Source organism: Aspergillus luchuensis, chromosome 8, assembly GCF_016861625.1.
Source record: "Aspergillus luchuensis IFO 4308 DNA, chromosome 8, nearly complete sequence".
NCBI lineage: Eukaryota > Fungi > Ascomycota > Eurotiomycetes > Eurotiales > Aspergillaceae > Aspergillus > Aspergillus luchuensis.
Window position 1 is genome coordinate 1,831,876 of NC_054856.1, and position 24,967 is coordinate 1,856,842.

General features: G+C 49.0%; 6 protein-coding genes across 6 annotated transcripts; 4 read left to right on the top strand and 2 right to left on the bottom strand.

Annotated features, from left to right (window-relative positions):
* Positions 1-1,322: 1,322 nt before the first annotated feature.
* On the top strand, positions 1,323-3,016 carry AKAW2_80657S (FAD-binding oxidoreductase; the record flags this gene model as incomplete). Its single annotated transcript, XM_041681702.1, has 3 exons — positions 1,323-1,385; positions 1,444-2,474; positions 2,527-3,016. 3 exons carry the CDS (start codon positions 1,323-1,325, stop codon positions 3,014-3,016), a joined length of 1,584 nt encoding a protein of 527 aa, XP_041548618.1.
* Positions 3,017-3,713: 697 nt separating this feature from the next.
* AKAW2_80658A (beta-ketoacyl reductase) lies at positions 3,714-4,885 on the bottom strand (the record flags this gene model as incomplete). Its single annotated transcript, XM_041681703.1, has 3 exons — positions 3,714-4,384; positions 4,439-4,610; positions 4,661-4,885. The coding sequence occupies 3 exons, from the start codon at positions 4,883-4,885 to the stop codon at positions 3,714-3,716; spliced, it is 1,068 nt and encodes a 355-aa protein (XP_041548619.1).
* Positions 4,886-5,000: 115 nt separating this feature from the next.
* AKAW2_80659A (type I iterative PKS) lies at positions 5,001-11,280 on the bottom strand (the record flags this gene model as incomplete). The annotated part of the gene is made up of 5 exons (XM_041681704.1): positions 5,001-5,254; positions 5,308-10,174; positions 10,230-10,571; positions 10,622-10,890; positions 10,941-11,280. The coding sequence occupies 5 exons, from the start codon at positions 11,278-11,280 to the stop codon at positions 5,001-5,003; spliced, it is 6,072 nt and encodes a 2,023-aa protein (XP_041548620.1).
* A 756-nt stretch (positions 11,281-12,036) lies between these two features.
* Positions 12,037-12,834, top strand: AKAW2_80660S (uncharacterized protein; the record flags this gene model as incomplete). Its single annotated transcript, XM_041681705.1, has 2 exons — positions 12,037-12,175; positions 12,224-12,834. The coding sequence occupies 2 exons, from the start codon at positions 12,037-12,039 to the stop codon at positions 12,832-12,834; spliced, it is 750 nt and encodes a 249-aa protein (XP_041548621.1).
* A 275-nt stretch (positions 12,835-13,109) lies between these two features.
* Positions 13,110-13,593, top strand: AKAW2_80661S (uncharacterized protein; the record flags this gene model as incomplete). Its single annotated transcript, XM_041681706.1, has 2 exons — positions 13,110-13,487; positions 13,549-13,593. 2 exons carry the CDS (start codon positions 13,110-13,112, stop codon positions 13,591-13,593), a joined length of 423 nt encoding a protein of 140 aa, XP_041548622.1.
* A 2,066-nt stretch (positions 13,594-15,659) lies between these two features.
* AKAW2_80662S (type I iterative PKS) lies at positions 15,660-24,842 on the top strand (the record flags this gene model as incomplete). The annotated part of the gene is made up of 8 exons (XM_041681707.1): positions 15,660-15,830; positions 15,891-16,035; positions 16,103-16,371; positions 16,454-16,810; positions 16,871-17,834; positions 17,892-19,042; positions 19,102-23,760; positions 24,156-24,842. The coding sequence occupies 8 exons, from the start codon at positions 15,660-15,662 to the stop codon at positions 24,840-24,842; spliced, it is 8,403 nt and encodes a 2,800-aa protein (XP_041548623.1).
* Between the last annotated feature and the right edge of the window lie 125 nt (positions 24,843-24,967).

Here is a 24,967-nt window from a genome sequence, read left to right on the forward strand (position 1 = left end):
TACCAGGACTATGATTATAATTCAAGTAGGTAATTTACGCTATGGACAAAATCTCTCCATTGGTCTCAAATGTCATGCATACCAGTTCCCGGATTATTGATTGATTCTAAGGGATATCGCAGCTGATAGAAGGAAAGCAGCATCCAGGCAGCAAGGCTTACACCAGGCGGGAGATCAGGCACCAACAAAAGACAAGCTTTTCTCAACCAATCAAAGAAGGCACTACCGGCGGGGCAGACCCACTGCCATAAACAGAAACGGGAGATGAGAGTGACACTCATTTCCCAGTTCACAGTGAGACCGGACTTGACAATGACTCGCTCGCTCCGTTATTGTATGATGGTCGGTCTGAAGTGACCACTGATTTCAGCTTGCTGAGGCGGCAAATTGTTGCGTCTGCTTGATCTTATTCCGATCGGAGTCCCGAGGTGGGGTGTATCACCATATGGTGATGTTGGCTAGTTGCAAATGAAGAACTTCTCGTCTGCTCCGTCCAACTTGGGCTACGTGAACCATAAATCCTTCTTCAAAACTGGGCATGGAAGCTGTTGCATGGGTGTGAGATTAAAGGAGCATCATTGTCAACACATCAAGATCATCAATAACCCGAGCGATTCTCACCACAATGCTGGAGACTCTTTGTCTACTATGGGGCTTTACTGATAACTGGCAACTTCATTAGAAAATCCCACCTCCTTCTCGTGTCTTTAAGTATCTATGGTGTTACTTGGGGCTCTTAAGCAGTGTGTGTTCTAATAAGCCACACAAATTGTGTGTCTCTTAAGTCACTTACCGATTCTGGCGACATGGTGATTTCGGGGAAATGAAAATGTGAACAACTACCGCTGTCTTGACAGGGACAGTAGATATTTGATGATTCACTCATCGTAAACACAAAGAGGCTGTCGAGATGCTACGTCATACTGTCTCTAATAGCCTAAAGCCGTCCCCGTTGTTCTATCCACAGTACGTATCAACACTGTCTCTTCTAGGTAGAAACAACGAGGAAAGGCTGGTGGTATTAAATACCACCGCACTTACAATGCGGCCCCGAAAGAACCTGGTCCCGGTGAAAGAGAAATATTGCCATGGCAAGGCTGGAAGAGCGGAGATCTCCAGTCACATTTGGGAAAAAATAATCCTTGTCTACAAGTGGCAGGGGTGAATGCCGCTAAGTCTCTAGCCTCATGACCACCGCGTACGACACTCACCCCGCCTATTTAAGCCCTGCGGCGCTCCTTCCATAGTGTATTCCCTTCCATCTCTTATCCTAGGCCACCGATCAATCCACAGAGTCTTCCTGCTTGAGTTTGTCCCCAATTATGGAGCAGGTCCCGCTCGTTGGCAGCAATGCTACTACAGCTTGTGATTTCCCGGGTGCCTGCGTAAGTGTGATTATAGCCCTCTGCAGAGTAACGAATACTAATCCCGCTGTGTGCACAGTGCCTCGCCCTGGCTACAATTTTAGGACAGGACAAAGTTTCCTTTGCCGACATTGCTGCTTATGAAGCGTCCCAGGGATCGTACTTTGCCCAGCAGAATAGCGAGCTTCAGCCTTCGTGCGTGGTGTTTCCAGACTCAGCCGATGACGTATCAATTGCCATCACCACCATATTAGCAATATCTTCTGGTGTACCTGATACCCAGAAAGCGGGCTGCCAGTTTGCGATTCGCTCTGGCGGCCACAATTCCTTCGGAGGCGCATCCAACATCGATAATGGCGTCACCATTGATCTGCGCGCTCTCAACTCTATCCGGATACAGGATGCTCCATCACAGAAAGATGAGGATGAAGATGCGCAAGACAAGGAGCCACAACACACAGTCCTTGTCGGAGCAGGCGCTACATGGGGCGAGGTCTATGCCCTGCTCGATCCGTTGGGTCTCTCGGTTGCAGGAGGCCGCGCTGCACAGGTCGGGGTTGGCGGGCTGACCCTCGGGGGCGGCATCTCCTACTTCTCACCGCGCTACGGGTGGACGTGTGACAGCTTGGTCGGCGCAGAGGTGGTCTTGGCTAACGGCACAATTGTATATTTGGATGAGGACCAACATCCGGATTGGATGGCAGCGCTACGCGGGGGCGGCGCTAACTTTGGGGTTGTCACAGGCTTCAATTTGCGGACTTTCCCACAGGGTCTTATTTACGGCGGGTTCATCTACCACAGCACTGAGACTATTGACGCCCAATTACGTGCCTTCGCCGAGCTGGCTGATCCCAAGGCCGGCGCGAGCAGCTATGATGAGTATGCTTCGTTGATCACCAGTTTTGGGTTCGCCGGAGGCCAGGGGGCTGCCATAGTGAATAGTGTTGTGTATACGGGAGAGCTCGAGGAACTAGAGGATGATGGAGTAACACCGCCCCCAACTGTGTACAGAGCGCTTTTCGACATCCCACAGTTGTTCAGCACCGTGCGTGTGGCACCCATGCATGAGGTGGCTATTGAGCAAGGGTCGTTTTCACAGAGCGGGAAACGGTAAGAATATCTTTCTTCATCTGATCTTTCAGTGCTGACGACAATTACATAGACAGCTAAGTGTAGTAGCAACGCATGGCGTGACCCTTTCTATGTTGAATGCGACCTACCTCCGGTGGAACTCCAGTCTGGTAGCCGTACAGGACGTGCCAGGCATTGTGTGGTCGATCTCTCTTGAGCCACTACCTCCGGCAATTTATGCGCGGGAACCTCCCGATCATAATGCTATGGGATTATCATCCTCCGAACAGCCTGAGCGGCCACTAGTGGTGACCTTACTGAGCGCCACCTGGGATGACGCGGCTGATGATGCCCGGGTTGAGGAAGCCGCCAAGGCGCTGTTTTCAGGCTTTGAATCGGATGCGTATGCATTGGATGCATATAATTCTTTTGTCTATCTGAATTATGCGGCGCAATGGCAGAACCCGATTGCTAGTTATGGCCCTGAGAGCGTTGAGCAATTGCAACGCATCAGCCGTGAGGTAGATCCAACGGGCGTCTTCCGGAATATGATGCCAGGGGGTTTCAAGATACCGCTGTGAATTGTGATTCTCCCTCGTTGTTTCTTATTGACCTGTTCTTCAGTATAGACCTCAATCCAGATATGCTTTCGGAGCTTGTTTAGCACGAGTGAATTACGAAGTAGGCATTATGAAACTGCTCATCATTATGGGTCAATAATATCAGAGCCGGAGGTGTTTATATCCAGCGTTCTTTATATGAATGTGAAGCAAAAATAGTTATTGAACACGATATCCCCTAAATGCGCCCTCCTTTACTCTTCTCTGAAATCTCATAATATGGAAATTAACCATTTATATGGTTTCTATTTCATGTCATAAGTATTTCATTTGAATTAGGCATCAATACCTAGAGAGGACGTAAATTTCTCATGATCGTCGTTACAAAATCTGTGAGCCCAGATAATATAAGGATCTATGTTTTAGATTCCTTAGGCGGCTAAAGGCTTGTTTTCGTTCGTAGATGGCCTCCATCCGAGCTAAGCAACGATCGACTGAAAACGAAGCTATTATGGCAATAATATCACATATATATATATTTGAATGCGTCCGTCGCTAAGTATTGCAACATTTTAGAGCCTATGCGCCCAGCTCTCAGGTACTAACTGGCGATTACCCAGACGAATAATTTCAGCTGAGAGATCTAGGAATGTGGCCAAGTTTATAATCCATAGAAAGTACTCATTGCAATGATCAAGACAGCCAAAGCCAACTCAAACTAATCCTCCCACTTGTCATTTGAAGCCAACCGCGAGTTCTCCACAATGGTCTGCGCCAAATCCATAATCGAAGAATAGTTCACAATGTCCAGAATGGAGACATCGGCTTGGGCCTCCTTCAAACACCATACGCGAATATCAACAGCAGTTAAGCTGTCCACTCCGTATCCACTGACAGGCTTCGATGCGTCAACGTCCTCAACTTCGACCATCATCTGATTCGCTAGCCGAGCCCTGAGCGCGTCCGTCACTGCCTCAGTGGCAGACGCTCGGCTTGGCGCCTTCTTAATCTGTTCCGATAATGCCGGACCGGATTCACCGTCGTCTTGGCTTATCGCTCCGATTCGGCTTAGACGGGCCAGCCGGGCGTTGGAAAGAGTGTATGGCACATCAAGACCCTCGGCGGCCAAATGTCCACCAGTAGGCAACCCCAGAATGATCTGCGGGTTGCTGGACTTGCGGGTGTTTTCGTCACTGCCCATTGTTGTTTGCAGAATACCGAGAAGCTCGTCACCATTGAGACCGACAAAACCGAGGGATCTGATAAGTTCTGTGATATCGCTTCTCTGGGCCATGTATCCTATGTCAGTTACTGGCCCGACATCAATCGACACTGCAGGTAGACCCCGTGCATGGCGATGATGTGCAAGCGCATCAATGAAGGTGTTTCCTGTGATATCTGATTAGTACCCGAAGACATGAAGCCAAAGGAAACAAGACGAACCGGCTGCATAATTCCCCTGGCCATGCAGTCCGGCAATACCAGAAGCCGAGGATAGCATAACGAAGAAATCTATTTCTGCTGGTGCAGTGAGGTGCAGATTCCAAGAGCCGAGCGCTTTGATTTTGGTGCTTAGCTCCCATTGATCGGGTGTCATTTGTTCAAATGTTGAATCCTGTGAGGGACGTCAGTCAAATGCCGCTGCAAGAGTCGGGAAATTCTCACGGCAAGGGCCATCGCGGCCTGCACAATTCCCCGAACAGCCGGTAACCCGTTCGTCGCCATCTGCTTCATTGTCGCTTCGACCTGCTCCAAATCACAGATGTCACATTTGTATGCTACACCGTTTGCCCCTTCGGTAGCGATTTCCTCGAGTACCCTTGGGGCATCATGATGATCTGAACCGCTGCGTGATAAAAATACCAGAGTTCGAGCACCTCGTTGCACCATCCACTTCGCAATATGTTGGCCAAGCCCGCCAAACCCTCCAGCTATGATGTATGTGGCATCTGCATCAAGCTTTGTTGCCTTGATTGGGGGTGGAATGGCCAAGACTTGGTTCTCATCATTGGCCTGGAAAAACTATCTTGCCCATCTGCTTGCCGCTGTGCAGAAGTCGGAGACCATCAGAAATTTCTGAAAAGGTCATGACATGCAAAGGGGATGGCGGGTTACAATTGTTCTCGAAATAAAATCTCATCGCATTCTCGAACAGGGTCGCTGCGCGCGGCAGATATTTGTTGTATAGTTCATGGACATTGATAGAGAAAGATGCCACATTTTTGGGAAGAGGACCCATGTCAAGCCCGGTATCCTCGACTGTCATGTCTTAGCAAGTACAAGAGACAATGATTCGATGATAAGATACTCACCAGTACTATTCAATCGTATGTCCACAAATCGTCCAAACGAAGCCACGCATGATCGTGAATGTTGAAGCTGTTCACCTGACAGCGAATTGAGTACAACATCAACACCACTCCCTTTGGTCAACCTGGATACTCCTTGAGAGAAGCTGAGATCGCGGCTGTAAAAGATGTGATCATCCTGAATGCCGTATGTATCCATGAGGTGGATTTTCTTCTCTTCTGACCCTACGGTGACATACACCTTTGCGCCCAGATTTAGTGCGATCATGATGGCGGCTTGCCCTACCCCGCCAGCCCCCGTATGGATGAGAAGGCTCTCGCCACGTCGCAGTCTCGCACATTCAACTAAGGAGTGATAGGCAACACAGTAGCTGACTGGCAATGACGCTGCCACTGGAAAGGGCATCCCGAATGGCATCGGCTGCACCATGGCTTCTGGAACGCGAGTGAAATTTGCAAACGCCCCGGAACTCCAAGCCATGACTCGGTCTCCTGTTCGGTATTTGGTGACAGCTTCGCCCACATTGCGGATGATACCGCTACACTCATGGCCGAATGTAGGGTAGGCGACTTGGTCAAGAGCTGACAGAAGATCATGCGAGTTAAGCCCAGTTGCCTTGACTTCTATCTCGACAGTGTCAGGGGACAAGGATTCTTGGTGGCTCAGATCATCCCGAAAATGAATTGACTCAAAGACCCCCGGCGCACCCAGGGAAAGACCCAATGATCTTCCCAGTTGTTTCAATGGCCCAGGCACTGGCTGAGGTCCGTCGCGAAGAACTGAATAAAAGTCATTGAGCCTCTTATTCATTCTGATACGCGGAATCAGAATTTGACCACCACGCGCCGTGAATTCGTGGTCGATATCCCCGTTTGCAATGCGTTTCAGAACACCCATAATGATGCTAGCACCGATATGGCTATGAGAGTCTTCGGTATCCAAGTCAAGTGTCGTCAGTGATAGTTCGGGGTGCTCATGGCTAACACTCCGGAAAAGCCCCGTTACCAATGATGCTTTGGGGTTACTGCATTCAAAAGTCGCCCCTGCCGTTACCCAGAGTGTGCCCTTTGACTCAAGAAGTAAACGTTTGAGGAGCAAGAAATCCTTTGCGTTAGAATCAAACAGTATCGGGCGCTCCAACTCCGGGAGAAATAGGCAGAATTTGCCTCCGAGGTCTATCTGCTCCGTACCGCATAGAGTGGCATGATGTATGCGTATACCATGAGACTGTAGCTGCTCTGTCAGACTCCTCGACAGCTCACCAGGGCGACAAGGGCCGACAAGCAGAATGTCTTTGGGAAGGGCGCTGTCCAAATCAGTCGCCATCCTTGAGCTAAGGAACGGAATGGAAGAGGCGGCACTGTTACGATCTTCCGAAGCCACGTATTCGATGTTCGTCAGGCCTCTCTCTGCCAGGCTTTGTATCCACGTTTCTCGAGACTCACTCGAGTCCTTTGCGAGAAGTACAATGAGAACCCCGTTGGCTTTTAACAAGCCTTTGGATTGCTCAATTGCGTTCCCGGCTGCCGTCCGTCCGTCCCCAGTGTTGATGATGATACAGTGGTATGTTTGGGACGATAATCCTTGCTCCTGCCAATCTTGGCTCAGGGCCAATGGGGTGGCATGAAAATATGACCCACGGGAATGCATCCTTTTCTTCAATAATGCTGCTTCATCATTTGATCTGGTGGCAGTGTACTGCTCCAGTAACGGAACTGATTCACCATCGTGCCCCTCAAGCGCATCAAGAAGCCTCTCTGTTACATTGCCATCTCCGGCACCTATCTCTAGAATCTTTAGATCAGAAAATTTGTGTCCGAGAAGTCTGATGAATGATTCCAAAGGTCCCATTTTGTCTGGACCATCCGCTGCAGGATTTGACAAATCCAGTTTGCGAAGTTCCTGGCTCTTCAGATGCAAAGCATCTTGTTCCCAGTATATCTCACTTGCAATTCTCTTCTGGGCTGTTTCCAGACCATCTTGACCCTCAGAGCTAACACCACCTCCTAGGCGAGTGACTTTGATTCTGTCCAGGATTATAAGAGGCTTTTCCCTGTTCTCAGAGAATGCCCGAATGTTCAATTCTGCATCTCTTAGGCCATGTCGTGTCGCTGAAGAGTGTGCCCTGAGGACCGTGCCCGGGCGAGCCGAAATACCCGCGGATATAACCAGTCTACCGATGGACGTGGGAATCGCTGGTCCTTTTTCTCCGTCTCCGTGATTTAATATGGCAAGTGAAGCATGGATAACCGGATCGAGAGTACAGGGATGCACCAAGTGGTCGTGAGTGAAGTTGTGCGGCATCTTGCTCCTCACATCTGGTGTTTGAACATCGAAAACCATTTCTCCCTGGTTCAATCGGAGGTTGCTGACGTTCTGAAACGTTTCACCGAAGCAGAGATCTAGTTCAGATTGTTCTGCATAGAAATCTTCAGACGACATGGACCGAGAGCATCTTTTTTCTACTTCCTCATATTCTGATCGATACAACATGGTTGTCTCCTCTTCTTCATTCGTAAATGATCCCATGTTTTGATTGACCTTATACTGTACCCGCAGGACGCCAGTGCAGTTTTGTGACCAGGGATTGTGGCCAACACGGGAATATATCGAAAATTCTTGCCATCCCGAGGACTTTCGGTGAAAATGCACCATCGTTTCTGCTCCCTCTTCTCCCTTGGGAATAATAATGGCGTTTTTAATAGACACATCACGTATCTCGTACGCCTTTATCGCCTTGTCAGGGTCTGCCGTTTCCCTCGCGGCTTCCAATGCCATGACAAGCATTCCGGCGGCGGGATAAATTACTTTACCTTGCACCTGATGATCTTCAATCCAGGGGTTTTCGGAAGGGCGGAGGAAATGACGCCAGCGTGCATGGGCGTTGTTACTCTCGTTGTCCCTGATTCCAAGGAGGTCCTTCCTGGGGAATTTCTTGAACCGGTATGCACTGGCTACAGCTGATTCGTGCCAATATCGATTAGAATGATTCCACGGATAGGGTGGTAAGTCGACAAGAAGCTGAGTTGTTTCGCTTGGATCAGGGGTATTTGCGGCAACAATATTAGAATCGTACCCATGCTGGAAAAGAACACCAATCGCCTCCAGGAGACTTTGTGCTGCATCCTTGTTCCGATCCAAGGCAGATACACTAGTACAATCTACCTGCATTGCCTTCAAGTTTTGTTTCACCGGTCCTTGGAGGGCACCGTGAGGGCCGATCTCAAGCATGAGGTTGACATAGGAATACCCCTTCGGGCGCTTCGATCTCCGACTGCCCGAATGGTTGATAAGTGCTTGCATTGCCTGAGAGAATTTAACCTGGTTTATGAGGTTTGTCACCCAGTAATCTCCACCCAAGTTACAGTTGTCAATTGACGCTCCTGTCACACACGAAAACATCTTCGGTGAATCCGGTGTCTCTGGAAGACCATGCACATCTTTCAGAAGGTCTCGGTACATGTCCTCCACCACCTTCATATGTGCTGAGTGATAAGCTCGATTTACCCCAAGCTTCTTAGCTAGATGGCCATCGGATTTTATGAGCTTCGCAGCATCGATAATCGCAGGAACGTCACCAGACAGGGTAACACTGTTCGGACTGTTGACACAGGCAACGACAAGCTTTCCAGAGGACACCTGTTGAATATAAGACTGAGCCTCCTGCTCACTAATAGCAGCCGCTAACATATCACCATCAAGGGGATGGTCTGGGTCAATGTCTGGTGCTATCGAGCACACCTGACCGCGATAATATGCCACTGTCCAGGCTGCCTCTCGGGTTAGGGCACCCTTTGCATAAGCAGCGGCTGTTTCTCCACCAGAATGACCAATCACCGCCTCAGGGGGCCATATGTCCCAGCTTTTCAGGAGGTCAACCATCGCCACTTGCAATGCAATGCAAAGAGGTTGACTGAATTCAGGAGGATTTATCCTGGAAGATTCTGCATCACGAGAGAGCTCTTCCACAAGTGACCACGGGCAGCCCAAAGACTCCAGATATTGGTCGGCAGCTCTCAGACTATTGGCATATACGTCGTAGTGCATTAATCGGCGACCCATTGCATGGTGCTGCGCACCCTGACCAGTGAAAACGAGGGCAAGCCTGGGCCGCTGTGATGATCGGACAGCAGGGGCTATATCAACTTCGCCGCTCGCAATCTCTCCTGGATCCGAGCAAACAGTGAACGACCTCCATGGAAACTGCGTGCGCCGCTTTACTGCTGTATACGCCAAGTCCGACAGCAGTTTCGACCGCTCGACTTGCGTGAGCATGCCCGACTTTCCATCGAGAAATTGTTTCCATGACTCCGAAATTCGTTTCAGCCCGCCTTGCTCGTGGGCCGACCACAAAATCAACTTCGGAAACGGTTGCACATAGCCATGTGTATCTCGCGATAAAGTGAGGCTATTTGCATCATGCTTGTCACGACACAGGTCAGGGTTTTCGGCAAGTTTCGCGGGTACATTGGAATTGTGACGGCCCCTGCCAATATTTGCCTCGAGATAGGAGTAAGCATCTTCCAGGATAGCGTGTGCATTAGCACCAGCAAATCCGAACGAGTTAACACTAGCTCGCCGTGGACCTTGGTCTGGCCATGGAGTTACTTCCGTAGGCACGGCTAAGTTCCATTCCTCGGCGCGAATACGGGGATTGAGTTTGTCCAGCCAGACTTGAGGCGGAATTATGCCTTTTTCAAGAACATAGACAGTCTTTATAAGCGATGCAAGACCGCTGCCGCCTTCGAGATGACCGATGTTTGCCTTTAACGATCTCACCCAGAGTGGCTGACCTGGCGGTCTCGATTTTCCAATGGTCTCTCCCAAGGCTTGGGTTTCAATTGAATCCCCTGCGACTGTTCCAGTACCCTGCCGGTTATTAACACGGTGTTCTCGAGCAGGCTTAGAAATAGTAGCAACTTACATGTGCTTCAAAATACCCTGTGTCTCTCATTTGCAATCCCGCCTCTTCGTACACCTTCTCGATCAGGGCTTTCTGCATGTTCTTTGATGGAAGTGTCAGGCCGGGTGTATTCCCATCCTCGTTACTTCCGGTATTGCGGATCACTGCACGAATGACATCGTTGTCTTCGATGGCTTTATCTAGTGGTTTGAGCACCACGAAACAGGTACCCTCCCCACGACCGTAGCCATTAGCCTTCTCATCGAAGGTCTGCGACTTGCTATCCGGGGAGACCATCTGTAGGTTGGAAAGCTTCATGTAAATCTCTGGGAACGAGATGATGTTCACACCACCCACAAGCGCCTGGTTCAGTCAGCGATAATTCCCGTGGATTTCAATTCCGAAGTACGTACCGTTTCTGATTCACCAAGCCGAATACTTTGACAGGCAAGATGGAGTGCTATGAGAGACGAAGAACATGCTGTATCAACTGTCATGCTTGGGCCAGCCAAGTTGAAGAACCATGAGACGCGATTCGAGAGACATGATGACTCGGTCCCTGTTGCATGATAAAATGGAAGGTTATCGAGATCCAAGTTCTGGAGGAGCTGGTAATCATGGTTGAAGCACCCGACGTAGCAAGAGGTGCGAGATCCGGAGATACGATCCATAGTAATACCCGCTGCTTAGAGTCAGATTTGTGGAAAGACCTTATGGCTGAAGAAGACAAACCATTTTCCATAGCCTCGTATGCAACTTCCAGGCACATTCGCTGCTGGGGATCCATGGCTCTCGCCTCGGAAGGGGTGATAGAGAAAAATGGCGCATCAAATTCATCGATATTTTGGTTCATGAAGTGGCCACCACACGAGTTTGAAGTTCCTGGGCGATCAGGCTGCGGGTGGTAGAATGCATCTGCGCTGAATCTATCTTTAGGCGTCTCCGAGAGCGTGCTTTTCGCGTTCAGGAGGAGTTCCCAAAGCCGATCTGGATTCGATGCGTCCCCGGGGAATCGGCCCCCGATGCCAACGATGGCAATGGGCATAACTGGACTGTCCTGTTTGCCTGGCATGGTGGATTTGTGCTGGAAGAATGGTGTAGATGTTTGCGTTTTTCAGGTATAAGCTCGAAAATCCCAACTTACTATAGTTATCGGAGAGATGGTAGATACAGTATAAGTAAATTTAGTGCTGAAGTGATATTTATTTCTTTTCATGTACATTAGTCTCGGGGAGCAGCCTGACCCTTCAACAATTATCTAGAATCGTTCCAGTCTGGTATTGTTCCAGGGCAGTTTGTCATTGTAACATACTGAACAATACAAAAAGGTAAAACTCCACACCGTCAGTGGCAATCTTTGGACTATAAGCAAGAAATCAGTCTACGATCTAGTCATACATCTCCGCTCGATGCAGATTGACGTATTAAAGAATGGCCAGTATCCAAGTCTAGCTCAGCAGTCAGGCTTCTGGTTCAGCCAACTGATGTACCTATCTGAATAAGGGGCACGGCATCTTGCATGGATCGTCAACGGTCTCTCTGTATTTGGCGCCGCACCTCATGCACCTTGCCACAAAAGTCTGATTGCATTGTTGAGATACTAATGATCTGTCTTGGAACGTTGTCAACATTCCACATCATATACTCTCAGGTGTCCCTAGCTGACATCACGTCATGAAAATCTATCGGAGCATCTTCCCGTTGCTTTGTATGGAGACCGTAGCAGCATATTCTATTTGATGATTTAGACTGGTCCACCATACCATCTTAACAGCAGTTCCATTCTCCGATTACACACTCTCTAAAGTGAGTGATCTTTCAAGAAGACATGCGTTTTCTCTGCCTCCATGGTATCGGCTCAAACGCCGAAGTGTTCAACGCCCAACTATCCGCGATCCAGGCGGCTCTAGGGTCACAGCACGAGTTTGTCTTTGTAGATGGTGATATCCCATCTGAGGCCGGACCAGGTAGGCTCACAAGCCTGTATAGCACAAACGAAGCTCATCTTTGCACAGGCGTGTATGGAGTCGCCGAAGGGCCGTACTTTTCGTTCTTCAACCTTCCTACTGCGTCTCAGATATACGACGCCTTTGAGCTCATTGACCAGGCCTTAGAAGATGATGGTCCTTTCGATGGCATCTTTGGCTTTTCACAAGGAGCCTCTGTGGCTGCTTCCTACCTTCTCAGGAATCAGGACGCGCATCTACCATTCAAGTGCGCCGTCTTTTTCTGTGCTACGGCGCCATTCAACGTGGAATCGGCGCCATTCCGATCGATGGATGACGGAACCTTCAGGGATGAAGCCACAGGTGAAGATATCACGGCGGAAATAGCAGCGAATATTCCTGATCTCTCGGATCGAAAACATTTTCCCTCCCAAGGAAAGTCTATGATCCGACCATACCCGTCTGACGGCTCGATTCAGATACCACTACCAACAGTACACGTCTATGGTAGGAATGATGGATACTATCCACAATCCCGAAACCTTGTCGAAATGTGTCAGTCATTCGACAGGGAGGTGCTGGAGCATAAAGGGGGGCATAGCATTCCTTGGGAGCAAGGGATGACCAGCCGTATCGTTGATCTTCTCAGGAGGCTAGTCCATGCTGTTGACCTGCAGTAAAGTAGGCTTGGCGCATTTCGAGGTAGATACATTACTGGATACGGGTATCGTGTTTTTGGTTGCAAAGCCGCACAGCAGGAATTAAGGTTCGTACAGATGCAGATGACCCATTCAGGTAACAAGGCGCTATCGAATATTCCATGAGCCAATACAAAGAGCCTCTGTGTTCCTAAAATCATTATCATCTTCCTCGTTGTTGCCAGACGTTGTTCATCGTCAATACAGGGAGTTGCCACCGCCTTCTCCGTACGAAAAACTGAACCTTCACATTCAGTATGGGATCGCAACATGACATTGAGCAAACTTTACTTGGTTCTTGGTCCCTCCTTGAACTTCGATCCCAGCTCCAGGATGGCGGCGAAGTCTTTCCCATGGGGAAAGGCGCTCGTGGTATTTTGAACTACAACCCGAACGGCCGCATGTCCGTCCAGCTGCAACCCGCAGTCACCAAGAAAGTCAAGGAAACCGTAAATGACCTTCTGGCATACGCTGGCCGATATTGGGTTGAGACGCAGCCCGACGGCAGCGTCATGGTGAAGCATCACCTTGAGCTCTGTTCCTGGCCTGAAGAAGATGGCTCATATCAGTCACGGAAGGTGGAACTCTTTGAGAATCAGCTCGTGCTATCATCGCCAGCTCATGTGAATGTTGAGGTAAGCCCTCTTGTCACGTATGTTTTCGAATGGAGCTGACTTTTGTGGGAAATCTAAACAGGGAATTGCGCAAAGAATAGTGCTGAGGTGGCAAAAGATTGAGTGATCAGACGTCTGGTTTCCGGGAATGCACAATGCTGTATTTGTGAAACTTAGTTCCAGCAATTTGAACCAGGCCTCCTTAGACGAAGTATATTTTGTCGTCAGCTGTAATGCAGAGTTTGGGCATTTAGGCAGCTCCACTTCTGCAGAGAGACGGATAAAGCAATCTTCAGTAGCCTTCGAGAATCAAGCTGAAAAGTGTCTCGCATCGGGGGATGATTCTGAGCAATATAGACTCTACCAATGACAAACCAGGGAATACACAGAAGGGCCCACATATATTACAGTAGTAGGCAGGCATTGGGGCTGGCTGAAGCTTAATTCGATGGAAGTGGTTATACCTACCATCACATCGCCTCGTAATTATTCTCACACCTATCGTCAAGTTCTAGACAGTCAAACCCTACCCAAATATGGCATCATATGATCTCCTCTACATGTTCAACTTCATGGCCAATTCTAGGGCTATGAAGCTGTGTACACTTATGAAACTGCCTTTGAACTCCCTCTAATTCTTTCTTGCCCATATCATCGCTGCAGCAACTCTCAATGAGATAGAGCTAGAAGAAATCAAAAGCTTTATACTCTGTGGGATAAGAAGGCCTAAAGTTCCTTGCTGACTATACCATGGGCAAGATTCCGACATTGCGAAGAGCTGACGGCCTTCATATCTTCGGGTCAGATGCAATAACCCTGTATATTTCCGAATCAGCACCCTGTCGGGACCAGCTTCTTGGCCACGGTGCTACTGAGCGGGCCCTTATACATCAGTGGATCTGCATGGTCAACAATGGTGACGTGGCTTATGTTGCCGTTGGTCCAATGGCGACTTGGCCGAAAGAATTTTGACTAGAAGATTGAAACTATATTCATGGAGAAGCTCGAAAGGGGGACTAACGCTTTGGAGAACCGTTTGAAGGGGCGTACTGGGTTTACAACTACTCTGCATTGACCCTGGCGGATATATCCATGGCATGCACCTTGTACTGGGGATTCAAGTCTATTATCGACCGTGAGATGCGTCATACTTACCCTCACATCATGGGATGGTATTCGAGGACTTCGAGCGACGATGGAGTGAAAAGCGCCTTTGGCGGGATTGACCTGATTGAGAAACGTCAAATATCGCCGCAATAGTTACATTGCTGAGCTATGATATTTATCAAGGCCGTCTCCTGAGACTTGTAACAGCCAGTCCTTTCAATTGAATCTGAAAATTTGTATCATATTTGTTCACCTGAGAGCATGCGAAGTTGAGAATGTCCGAACTGATGAAAAGAACACCTTGCTTCTCTGACACCACTCGCGAGAATACCCTGACTCGTAAAGGTTCCTGTTTACGCAAGGGGTCACAATATCCCTTTGTAGAAATATGCAGGTAGGTCCGGTATATAAGATAGTTATTCCTGCTGGCCTGGCTGAAGAAGGCAAGGCTTCATGGCGAGCAGTGGAGCAATGTGCTTGAAACAATCAGGCTTTGATGGCTTTCTGGCTTGGAGATCCATCAAACATTGCTTCGGTCGGGGGCATCATTATTCAAGTCCTCGTTTTCCGCCATGATGCTAAACTTCGGTGTCCGCATGGTACGTACCTGTTGAATCGGTCCTTTTGATTCCAATAAGGTTTAAGGGAGCTGATCACATCGAATTCGGCACACCCTAACTCCGCGGCAGGACTGGGTAAAGTATACCACCAGCTTTGAAAGTATGCAATCAAGATTGATTATACATAGATCAGGCCTTGAAGACAGAATTCGTCTGTATTCACTGTATAACAGATGTATTTCCGGATGATCGTATTATTATCGTCATGGGTCCACAGCGAGCGAGGTTGCAATGGCTAGGAGGCATTTAACTCTCTGCATTGTCTACCCTAAACAGCAATCGCCTCACCCACAACTATTGGGTGCTGGATGCGTCATAGTAGTCTCTCATCTATGCTCTATGTTGCAAGAAAGGTCACATATATCTGAAAAAACAAAGACAAAGACGCAACTCGCTACCGACTTCAATCGCACCACTTACAGAAAAATCTATCAAACTGAGAGACTTCCAACACTAGGAAAAAATCATGGATTCTCTTGCTGTTATAGGATATGCCGTGCGGTACCCACAAGACGCCAGTGACTCTGTGAGATTCTGGGATATTCTGTTGAAGGCCCGGGAGGCAAGCACTGCATTTCCAGAAGACAGAATCAACCAGAAAGCATTTTACCATCCTGATCCTGACCATGGAGGAACGGTATGTATGCAAACTCTGTCTGGGCCTGCGAAGCTAATGGTTCGTTTCCTGGCGTTATAGATTCATTCCAAAAGGGCACATTTTCTCAGAGATGACCCAGTTAGCTTTGATGCTGCGTTCTTCAAGATGAGCAAAACAGAGGTCTTGAGCCTAGACCCCCAACATCGTCTCGTTATGGAAAATGTATACCACGCATTGGAGAATGGTAAGTAAGGCTCAGGCCATATTATGGAGACACTATAGCTAGACCCAGCTGACGAATTATTATGAAGCTGGAATTCCAATGGAGGCTGCCATTTCATCCAACACATCGGTATTTGTGAATGGCTACAACCATGATCATGCGGACAGCCTGAACAGCGACCCAGAGACAATACTCAAGTACAAACCTACCGGAACTGAGAACTCTATGATATCCGGGAGACTCAGTTGGTTCTATGATTTTCGTGGGCCTAGTTTGACGGTCGAAACAGCATGTTCCGGCAGCCTCGTTGGTCTTCATCTAGCTTGTCAAAGCTTGAAGACAAATGAAAGTGATATGGTAAGTCAACTCGGGAAAATATCGAGATTGTATTAAAGTTGACTTCTGTGGAACTTTTCTAATCATGCACACTCCTTTCTAGGCCATAGTGAGCGGTGTGAATGTTATTGGATTCCTCCCACATATGGTTGGTATGGACTATTCCGGTTTCATGGGATCAGAAGGGAGATATTTCGCTTTTGACCACAGAGCCGATGGATATGCCCGTGGTGAAGGAGTAGGCACGGTGATTTTGAAACGTCTTTCAAGCGCCGTGGAGGATGGTGATACTATAAGAGCGGTTATTCGCGGTACTGGTTTAAACCAGGATGGCCGCACACCGGGGATAACATACCCCAGTTTACGGTCGCAAGTAAGACTTATCGAGACAACTTACCAGAATGCAGGACTAGACACGGAGGACACATGTTATATAGAGACTCATGGCACCGGTACCCAGGTGAGACTTACAATCTGATGCTGCGGAATTGACGACCCTCTAATCATGAGACTGTCTCAGGCTGGAGACTATGTCGAAGCGTCCGCTATTAGCAGTGGATTCAAGACACCTACAAGAAGCTTACCACTCTACGTTGGTGCTCTGAAAACAAACATCGGTCATCTGGAGGGTGGCTCTGGGATTGCCGGCCTCATCAAGACTATTATGATCTTGGAGACAGGCGTCGTCCCGCCCAACGCCAACTTCGAGAAGCCAAACCCTAAAATACCAGTGGATGAATGGAAGCTCAGCTTACCCATCCAGTGTGAGGCATGGCCCACCTCAAAGCTTCGACGTGCATCGGTCAGTTGCTTTGGGTTGAGTGGAACCAATTCCCATTGTATCCTAGACGATGCATACAATTTCCTCCGCAAACACAAGATATCTGCGAAACATCGAACAAGAATTGGTGTGCCAACGCATGATGAGCTTCGATTTCTTCAACAAGGATTTGATGATATAAGAGATATGACGCATCCAGGCGATGACAGTCCTCCGGAGAGAGTTACATTTAGCCCCAAATCGCCGATGCCCGTTTCTCTATCTCAGGAGAGTGTTCATCCGGCTGGAGGCTCTCGGTCTTCCACGGCCCTCTTCGTATTGTCTGGATTTGACAAAGACTCGCTCAATCGGGTTATTTCCGGTTTAACCGAATACATAAATACGAAAGGTCGACTATCATCTGAGGACGAGAGGAAGTTTCTGCGTGATCTGAGCTTCACGCTGTCGCAGAGGAGATCACGATTCAATTGGAGAGTATGTCTCTTGGCCAAGTCCATCTCACAACTACAAAGTCGGCTTGCCAACGACTCGCTTACGCCTCAACATGCGCGAGTCTCCTCAAGACTTGGCTTCGTCTTCACTGGGCAAGGGGCTCAGTATGCAGGGATGGGCCAACAGCTCCTTGCTTACCCGGTATTTCGCAGGTCAATCGAAGCTGCTGAAAGATATTTTCAGTCCCTGGGTGGTGAATGGTCATTACTGGGTGAGTAGCACACCAAACCAAAATCTGCCATATTCGGGTACTTACGTTTGTTTGTAGAGGAGCTTGGGCGGGACAAGAACAGTACCAGGATAAGTGAGCCAACCATCGGGCATCCAGCGTCAACAGCAATCCAGATTGCTTTACTTGACCTACTGACAAGCTGGGGAATTTCCCCCACTCGTGTCGTGGGGCATTCTTCGGGAGAAATCGCTTCTGCGTACTGTGCCGGCAAGATTTCCAGACAGGCAGCATGGAAAGTCGCCTTCTTCCGTGGCCAGGTTGTCTATGGCTCAATAACACGTCCAGGATCGATGATGGCTGTGGGATTGAGCCCAGATGACCTACAGCCATATCTTGAAGAGGTACAGCAAAGTGATCCGAACGGGGCATTGACTATTGCATGTTTCAATAGCCCGAAGAACCAAACAGTATCCGGCGACAGCACCATGGTCGATGCCCTCAAGAGCTTGCTGGACGCAAAGCGAATATTTGCACGAAAGCTAAATGTGGGGAAGGCCTACCATTCTGAGCATATGAAAGTGTTCACCGAGAGATACCAGGCTTTCATGGGCTCATTGGAGCAAGGCAACACGGTTTGTCGAGAGCAGCCCATTGCTTTGTTCTCGACCTCTACAGGTGACATACTTCTGGATCCATCTATGGATTCCTCTTACTGGTGTGCGAATATGGTGAGTCCCGTCAAATTCGAACAAGCTCTCCGGGCATTGTGCTATAATCCTTCCGAAAAGCAAACATTACCGAATGATGAGCACGAAACCCCTCTGCAAATAGATGAGCTCATTGAGATTGGATCACACGGGGCACTTCGAAGCGCCATCACAGAAACAATCGACATGGCGCAGGGGATAACCTACCATTCAACCTTGGATCGCAATGCTTCTGGACCTGATGGTATCTTGCAGACCGTTGCAAACCTTGCCTCTAAGGGATACCCTGTTGATATACCGAGTGTGAATAACGCCGAGGAGCTGCATAGAGACTCGGATCTACTTGTGGACTTGCCGCCCTACCCCTTCAACCACGAAAACAAAGACATCTACGAAAGTCGACTTGCGAGAAATCTCCGCTTACGACGGTATCCCCGACATGATATCTTTGGAGCACCAGCTACTGACTGGAATCCGCGTTATCCAAAGTGGCGGCATTTTCTTCGGCTCAGTGAGAACCCTTGGCTCAGACAGTATAAGGTGCGACTGAACTTTGCAGCCAATTTATATTTTATGTTCTCTATTCTGATCTCATTTAGCTCGATGGTCAATACGTGTTCCCACCTGTTGGGTACATAGCCATGGCAATCGAATCCGTAATGCAGGTAAACAGTAGAGGAACGACCATGAAGGGTCTCCATTTGGAGAGAATCACCCTGGGTCCTTTGCTAGCGCTGCCGGATGATGCACAGGGAGTCGAGCTCAGTCTGTCACATTACCCTGACGGCGACGGTAGTGAATTGACACGGTTCCAAGTCAGCTCATACAACGAAAGCCAAGAAGACTGGACTGAGCATTGCTCTGGCTACATTAGTATTGGCTATGAAGATGAGGGCATGGTTCATTCAGGCCTTGTGGATACCCATAAAGTTGGAGAACTCAAAGGAGACCTCTCTTACCAGAGACATGGTTGCGAGAGACATGTCAAGTTTGACGATATGTGCAGAAGCCTTTCATCCTCCGGCTTAGAACTTGGGCCCATATTCCAGAACCTATCGTCCATAAGGGTGAGCGGTAAAAGGGATGGAAGATGCATCGGAACCATACAAGTACCTGATGTGTCCTCTGTCATGCCGAAGAACTACATGCATCCTCATCTACTGCACCCTGTCACTTTGAACGATTTCGGAATAGCCGCTACTGCTGCAATACACGACTTGCAGCCACACAGTACGGCGATGAAAACATTCCTGCCCTCTTTTATTGAGCATGTCTGGGTGTCTACCGAAATATCATACGAACTGAAAACAAAACTCAATTGCGTGGGCACAGCTACAGCAACGGGTCTTGGCAAGTATAGCTGCGATATTGAGGCTTCAATCGACTCCTCATCTGCCGAACCCACGATATCCTTCAGCGGGGCGCATTTTGATCTATATGAATCCAAGATCCAGTCCTCAAAGACAGATCTATTGCCTAAATTCTACTCTGTTGAATGGAAACCTGACATTCATCTTCTTACAAACTCTTTCTTCAGCCAGCTCGCCAAGCCGCCAACGATTGAATCCGCCAGATACAGGGTGGAATGCCAGTGGTTCACCGACCTCCAGCTGGCCTCGGCACTTCTTTCGACTGATGCGCTCATGAGCTTGAAGGAAGTGGATCAGACCCAACTTGAACCCCATTACCTCCGGTTCTACGACCTTCTCAAAAGCATTGCTGCAGATATCCTGACAGACTCAATGCCAAGGGTGCCTTTCAAAACATGGCAGAAGTACGCTCAGGATCATGATCTTAAAGAACAACTCTACCGTAGAGTGGAAGCTCGCGATAGCGATGGCGCACTGTTAATGCGGGTTGGGTCGAATCTTGCATCTTTCTTCCGCAAAGAAGCCGATCCACTCTACGTCATGTTCGGACAAGATGATCTCATGTCTCAGTACTACAAACATGATTTCGAAATTGGTTCCATTTCCGAGAAGCTAGCACTCTACCTGGAGCTCTTCCGGTGGCATAAGTCCAATCTTCGCGTCCTCGAAGTTGGGGGCGGAACGGGATCATTTACAGCGCATGCGCTCACTAATCTCTGTCCACCGGGTATGGACAGGACAGTGTCAGAGTACGTGTTCACTGATCTCTCTCCAGGCTTTTTCGTGAAAGCGAAGGAGTCACTTGATGAGTGGGACGATATCATAACGTACAATAAGTTTGATGTTGGGAACGACCCCATATCCCAGGGGTTCGACCCAGGAACATTCGATCTGATTGTGGCAAGCAATGTACTCCATGCAACTCCCGATCTACATAGGACGTTGAAAAACATCCACAGTCTTCTCAAGCCCGGTGGAAAGCTGGTATTCCATGAAGGTGTCCGCCAAGATACTTCGTGGACCAACATATCGTTCAGTTCACTGCCAGGCTGGTGGCTGAGCACCGAGCCTGAGAGAAGATGGTGTCCCTATGTGCCAACAAGTACATGGGATAGGTATCTCCGTGAGTCTGGCTTTTCCGGGCTGGACTTGGAGTTCCCGAGCTCTGATTATCCAGAGTTTTCAAAAATCAGCCTTATGGTCTCAACTGCTAGAGAAGGAACCAATATCTCTCGGAGCGAGGCAAACGGTGTTATCATCATCATCGCGGATGATCAAAGCTCTACTCTGGCCAATGAGTTCCAGAGCCAGATAGAATATCTGGGGCCCCATTGCCCCATACACACACTGGCGGAAGTGGAAGCTGTGGATGTGCTAGATAGGACATGTGTGCTTTTCATGGTGTCCAATCCTCCTATCCCAACAGGTTCGAACATCGAATCATACAACAGGCTAGAAAACGTCCTCTTCAAGTGCAAAAACATTTTATTAGTCACTAGAGATTCAACAAATAACCCAGCATTTGATATTTCAATCGGACTTATTCGAAACAGACGATTGCAGCAGGACCCTGACAACTCGAACCTTGTTACGGTTTCGTTGACCGATTCAGAGGTTACCCAGAATACAATTTCCGAACTTTTGGTCAGAGTTTTCAAGCACCAATTTCTGTCAGGTACCGTGCCTACAATCAGAAATGCCGAGTATCGCATTGCACAGGGGGTCATTCTTACGAACCGTGTTGCTCTCAACGCCGATGCCAATTCCACCATTGGGGGTCGACTATCGACACCACGGTCAGTTCCGCTAACATGGGGCGACATAAATCGGCCAATTAAACTCATAGGCCATGGCCGTTTTGTCTGGGAGACCGATAACCTTCTCTCCGACAATTTTCTGGGTGAGAATGACGTGGACCTGGACGTTAAAGCCGTCGGCCTTGGCTCTCGAGACGTCCTAGCAGCGACAGGAAAGCTTCCCCAGATGACCCTGGGAGAAGAAGGTTCTGGGGTGATAACCAGGGTCGGATCATCCGTTAAGGAATTTCAGTCCGGCGACCGCGTCATGTGTATCAGTGACACTCAAGCAGGGAGAGAAGGAACGCTGAGGACAGCAATACGGATAAACTCGTCTCTGGTCACCCGCATCCCCGACAGTCTTACCTTCGAGGCTGCTGCTGGATTACCTGTCTCTTGGCTGACTGCAATCTATTCTATCAGCTACGCCGGTAGGTTGATCACTGGGGAGAATATCCTGATTCACTCTGCTGCGAGTAGTATTGGGCAGGCGGCGATCCAGTATTCCCAGTCTCTCGGTGCAAACGTATACGTGACTGTCTCCAATGTCGACGAGAAACATTATGTCGCACGGAAATATGGAGTTCAGGGAGATCGTATCTTCTCCAGCCGTCCTACTTCCTTCCCGGCCCAGATCAAGCGACGATTACCGCGTGGGATGGATGTCATCATATCAGATCTATCCGCTGGGACTACTCAAGGTTCAGTGAATTGTCTGGCACCTTTTGGCAGACTGATAGCCATCGGCAATGGCGGGGTGCAGTCAGTCCACAACATCACTGCGTTATGCAATATGGATAATATCACGATATCAAAAGTGAACCTCAGTTCTATCGCCAGTAGCCGCCCGGCAACTATCCAAGATATTTTCCGAGAGGTGATGCGGCTAATGGAGGAACATAAGATTCGTTTTGAACCTCCTAGACGAGTTCTGACGTATAGCCAGATACATCAGGGTATCGAGACGCTCCAGAAGGATGCAATTGCTGGGGAAATTGTTCTTCGTCCTTCTGAGGATGTTGTTCAGGTTGTTCCTGAAATTCCGAGACCATCCCAGTTGGAACAAAATGCATCCTACCTCCTCATAGGAACACTAGACTCTTTACATTCCAAGCTCGCTCTTCGGATGGCAGCTCGAGGTGCTAAGAACCTGATACTCTTGTCTCGTTCACCGGGCTTGGATAGGGAGGATACACAGCAGCAGATTCTTGATACCTTGCGAGAGCAAGGATGCGAGGCACATATATACCACTGCAACATGTCTGAGGCGTCCGAAATACAGTCTCTGATTGCCGACTGGCGCAGTCAGCTTCCCCCTATCCATGGAATCCTTGAGTCGACGTATTGCATGGGTGCTTCTAATCAGACTGTTGCCACGCATTCAAAAAGCAGCTCTTATAGTGTCATCATGGAGTTGCTTAATTTGCACAATGCCATCCCATCTGTTGATTTCTTTATCATGATCTCATCGATGTCAGGGCTTACAGGAAGGGTTAACGACAGCGACTTTAGCGCAGCCGGTGCCTTCCAGGATGCACTAGTTCGTCATAGACTCTCACATGGCTTGCACGCTGCAATTGTCAACGTCCGGGACATGAAAGAGGAGGAGATCATAGCGGCAGTGGACTATATGACGGATATTCGAAACCCACCAACCGTGGATTCCTGTCAGATGGTCTGCAATGTCCCAACCCCAGCATCATACAAAGACTTAGAAAAGCCACTGATGAGATATTTGTCCACTCCCTTGTTCCATCAACTTCCTAGCTTCCGTTCGCGAGTGGCAAGCATGCCAACAGAATCCGCGAGAAGACCTAGTGTGGGCGACCTCCTGAACAAGACCAACAACACCGAACAGGCAGCAGCTATCGTGTCGAGGGAGATTCGACAGAAGTTGTCGAACCTTCTTAATGTCACCGAAGACGAGATTAACGAATTTCATGATATTCGGACCAATGGGGTCGACTCTTTGATTGAGATGGAGTTCCGGAATTGGCTGGAAAGAGAACTCGGCACAAATATTTCGTTGGAAGATTTGACCTCAAAGAGCATATTGGAATTGAGCACACATGTTGTTACAGCGTCACCGCTGGTATCACTTTACTAAAGGTGTCGATACCGGGCTGGGACAGAAAGCATGGGTATATTGGACATATACTTCAGGTGTGGTTTGCATGTGCACAAGATAGGCTAGACGGAAGTAGTCATAGTCCTCGATGACCGGCAAATGATCATCTATTCATTCGCGAGGGGTTATTCGTTCCGGAATTCTCATTAACAGTGGCTCAAACTTGTGAGATGTTTATTATTCCTTCTTTGTCATTTTATCTCCCGTCCTGCCTTATACTTGGCGGAAAGCAGACCAATATCAATGTGAACAGGTAGGAAAGCAATATATATACCGACCAATTGGGAAACTCGGCTCTTAAGTCGGAGGCACTGAGCGCGGCAACAATTGCCCTTGCGAGCTGACATCTACGGAACCAGATCACCTCTGCCTTCAGTGACGCCGAGACCCAGTACAACAGCGACACTGACAGCTATGAGCTCGACATCGACGCGCTCAGCGGCGAGTGGGTCGCCCGTTTCCTGGAACTGGTCGAAGCCGATAACCTCTCGAGCCTGGATAACGTCACCTACGACACCCTCCGCGACTGGATGGAGCTGGGCTGGCACCGCTATGGTGATTCCCTACAGACTACCTACCCCGACCTGAGCGCCTTTAAAGAGGCTGGTGGTAAGATCATCCACTACCACGGCGAGTCGGACCCCAGTATCCCGACTGGATCCTCCGTTCATTATCACGAGTCCGTCCGCAAGATCATGTATCTGGATCTTACTTACAACCAGAGCACGGACGCTATGGCTAGCTTCTACCGCCTGTACCTGGTTCCTGGCGCCAGTCACTGCGCCACCAACGCCTATGAGCCGGGACCCTGGCCCCAGGATAACGTGGCGGTGATGATTGACTGGGTCGAGAATGGAGTGGTGTCCGTTACCTTGAACGCGACTTACCTCTCGGGCGAGGAGAAGGGCAGCAATGCCCAGATCTGCGCTTGGCCCCTCCGTCCCTTGTGGAAGAACAATGGCACGGTCATGGAATGTGTGTACGACCAGGCCTCGATTGACACCTGGCAGTATGACTTCAACGCATACAGCCTGCCACTTTACTAGACGGACTGGTACCAGTCGGATCGTTCTGCAATTTGATATACCATCCTGGGATGGGGTAGATCGAAGTTCTCTGTTCGGAACAGTCGGCTAAGAGAAGGGGAAGCAACGGCAAGCGAGGTGATGTC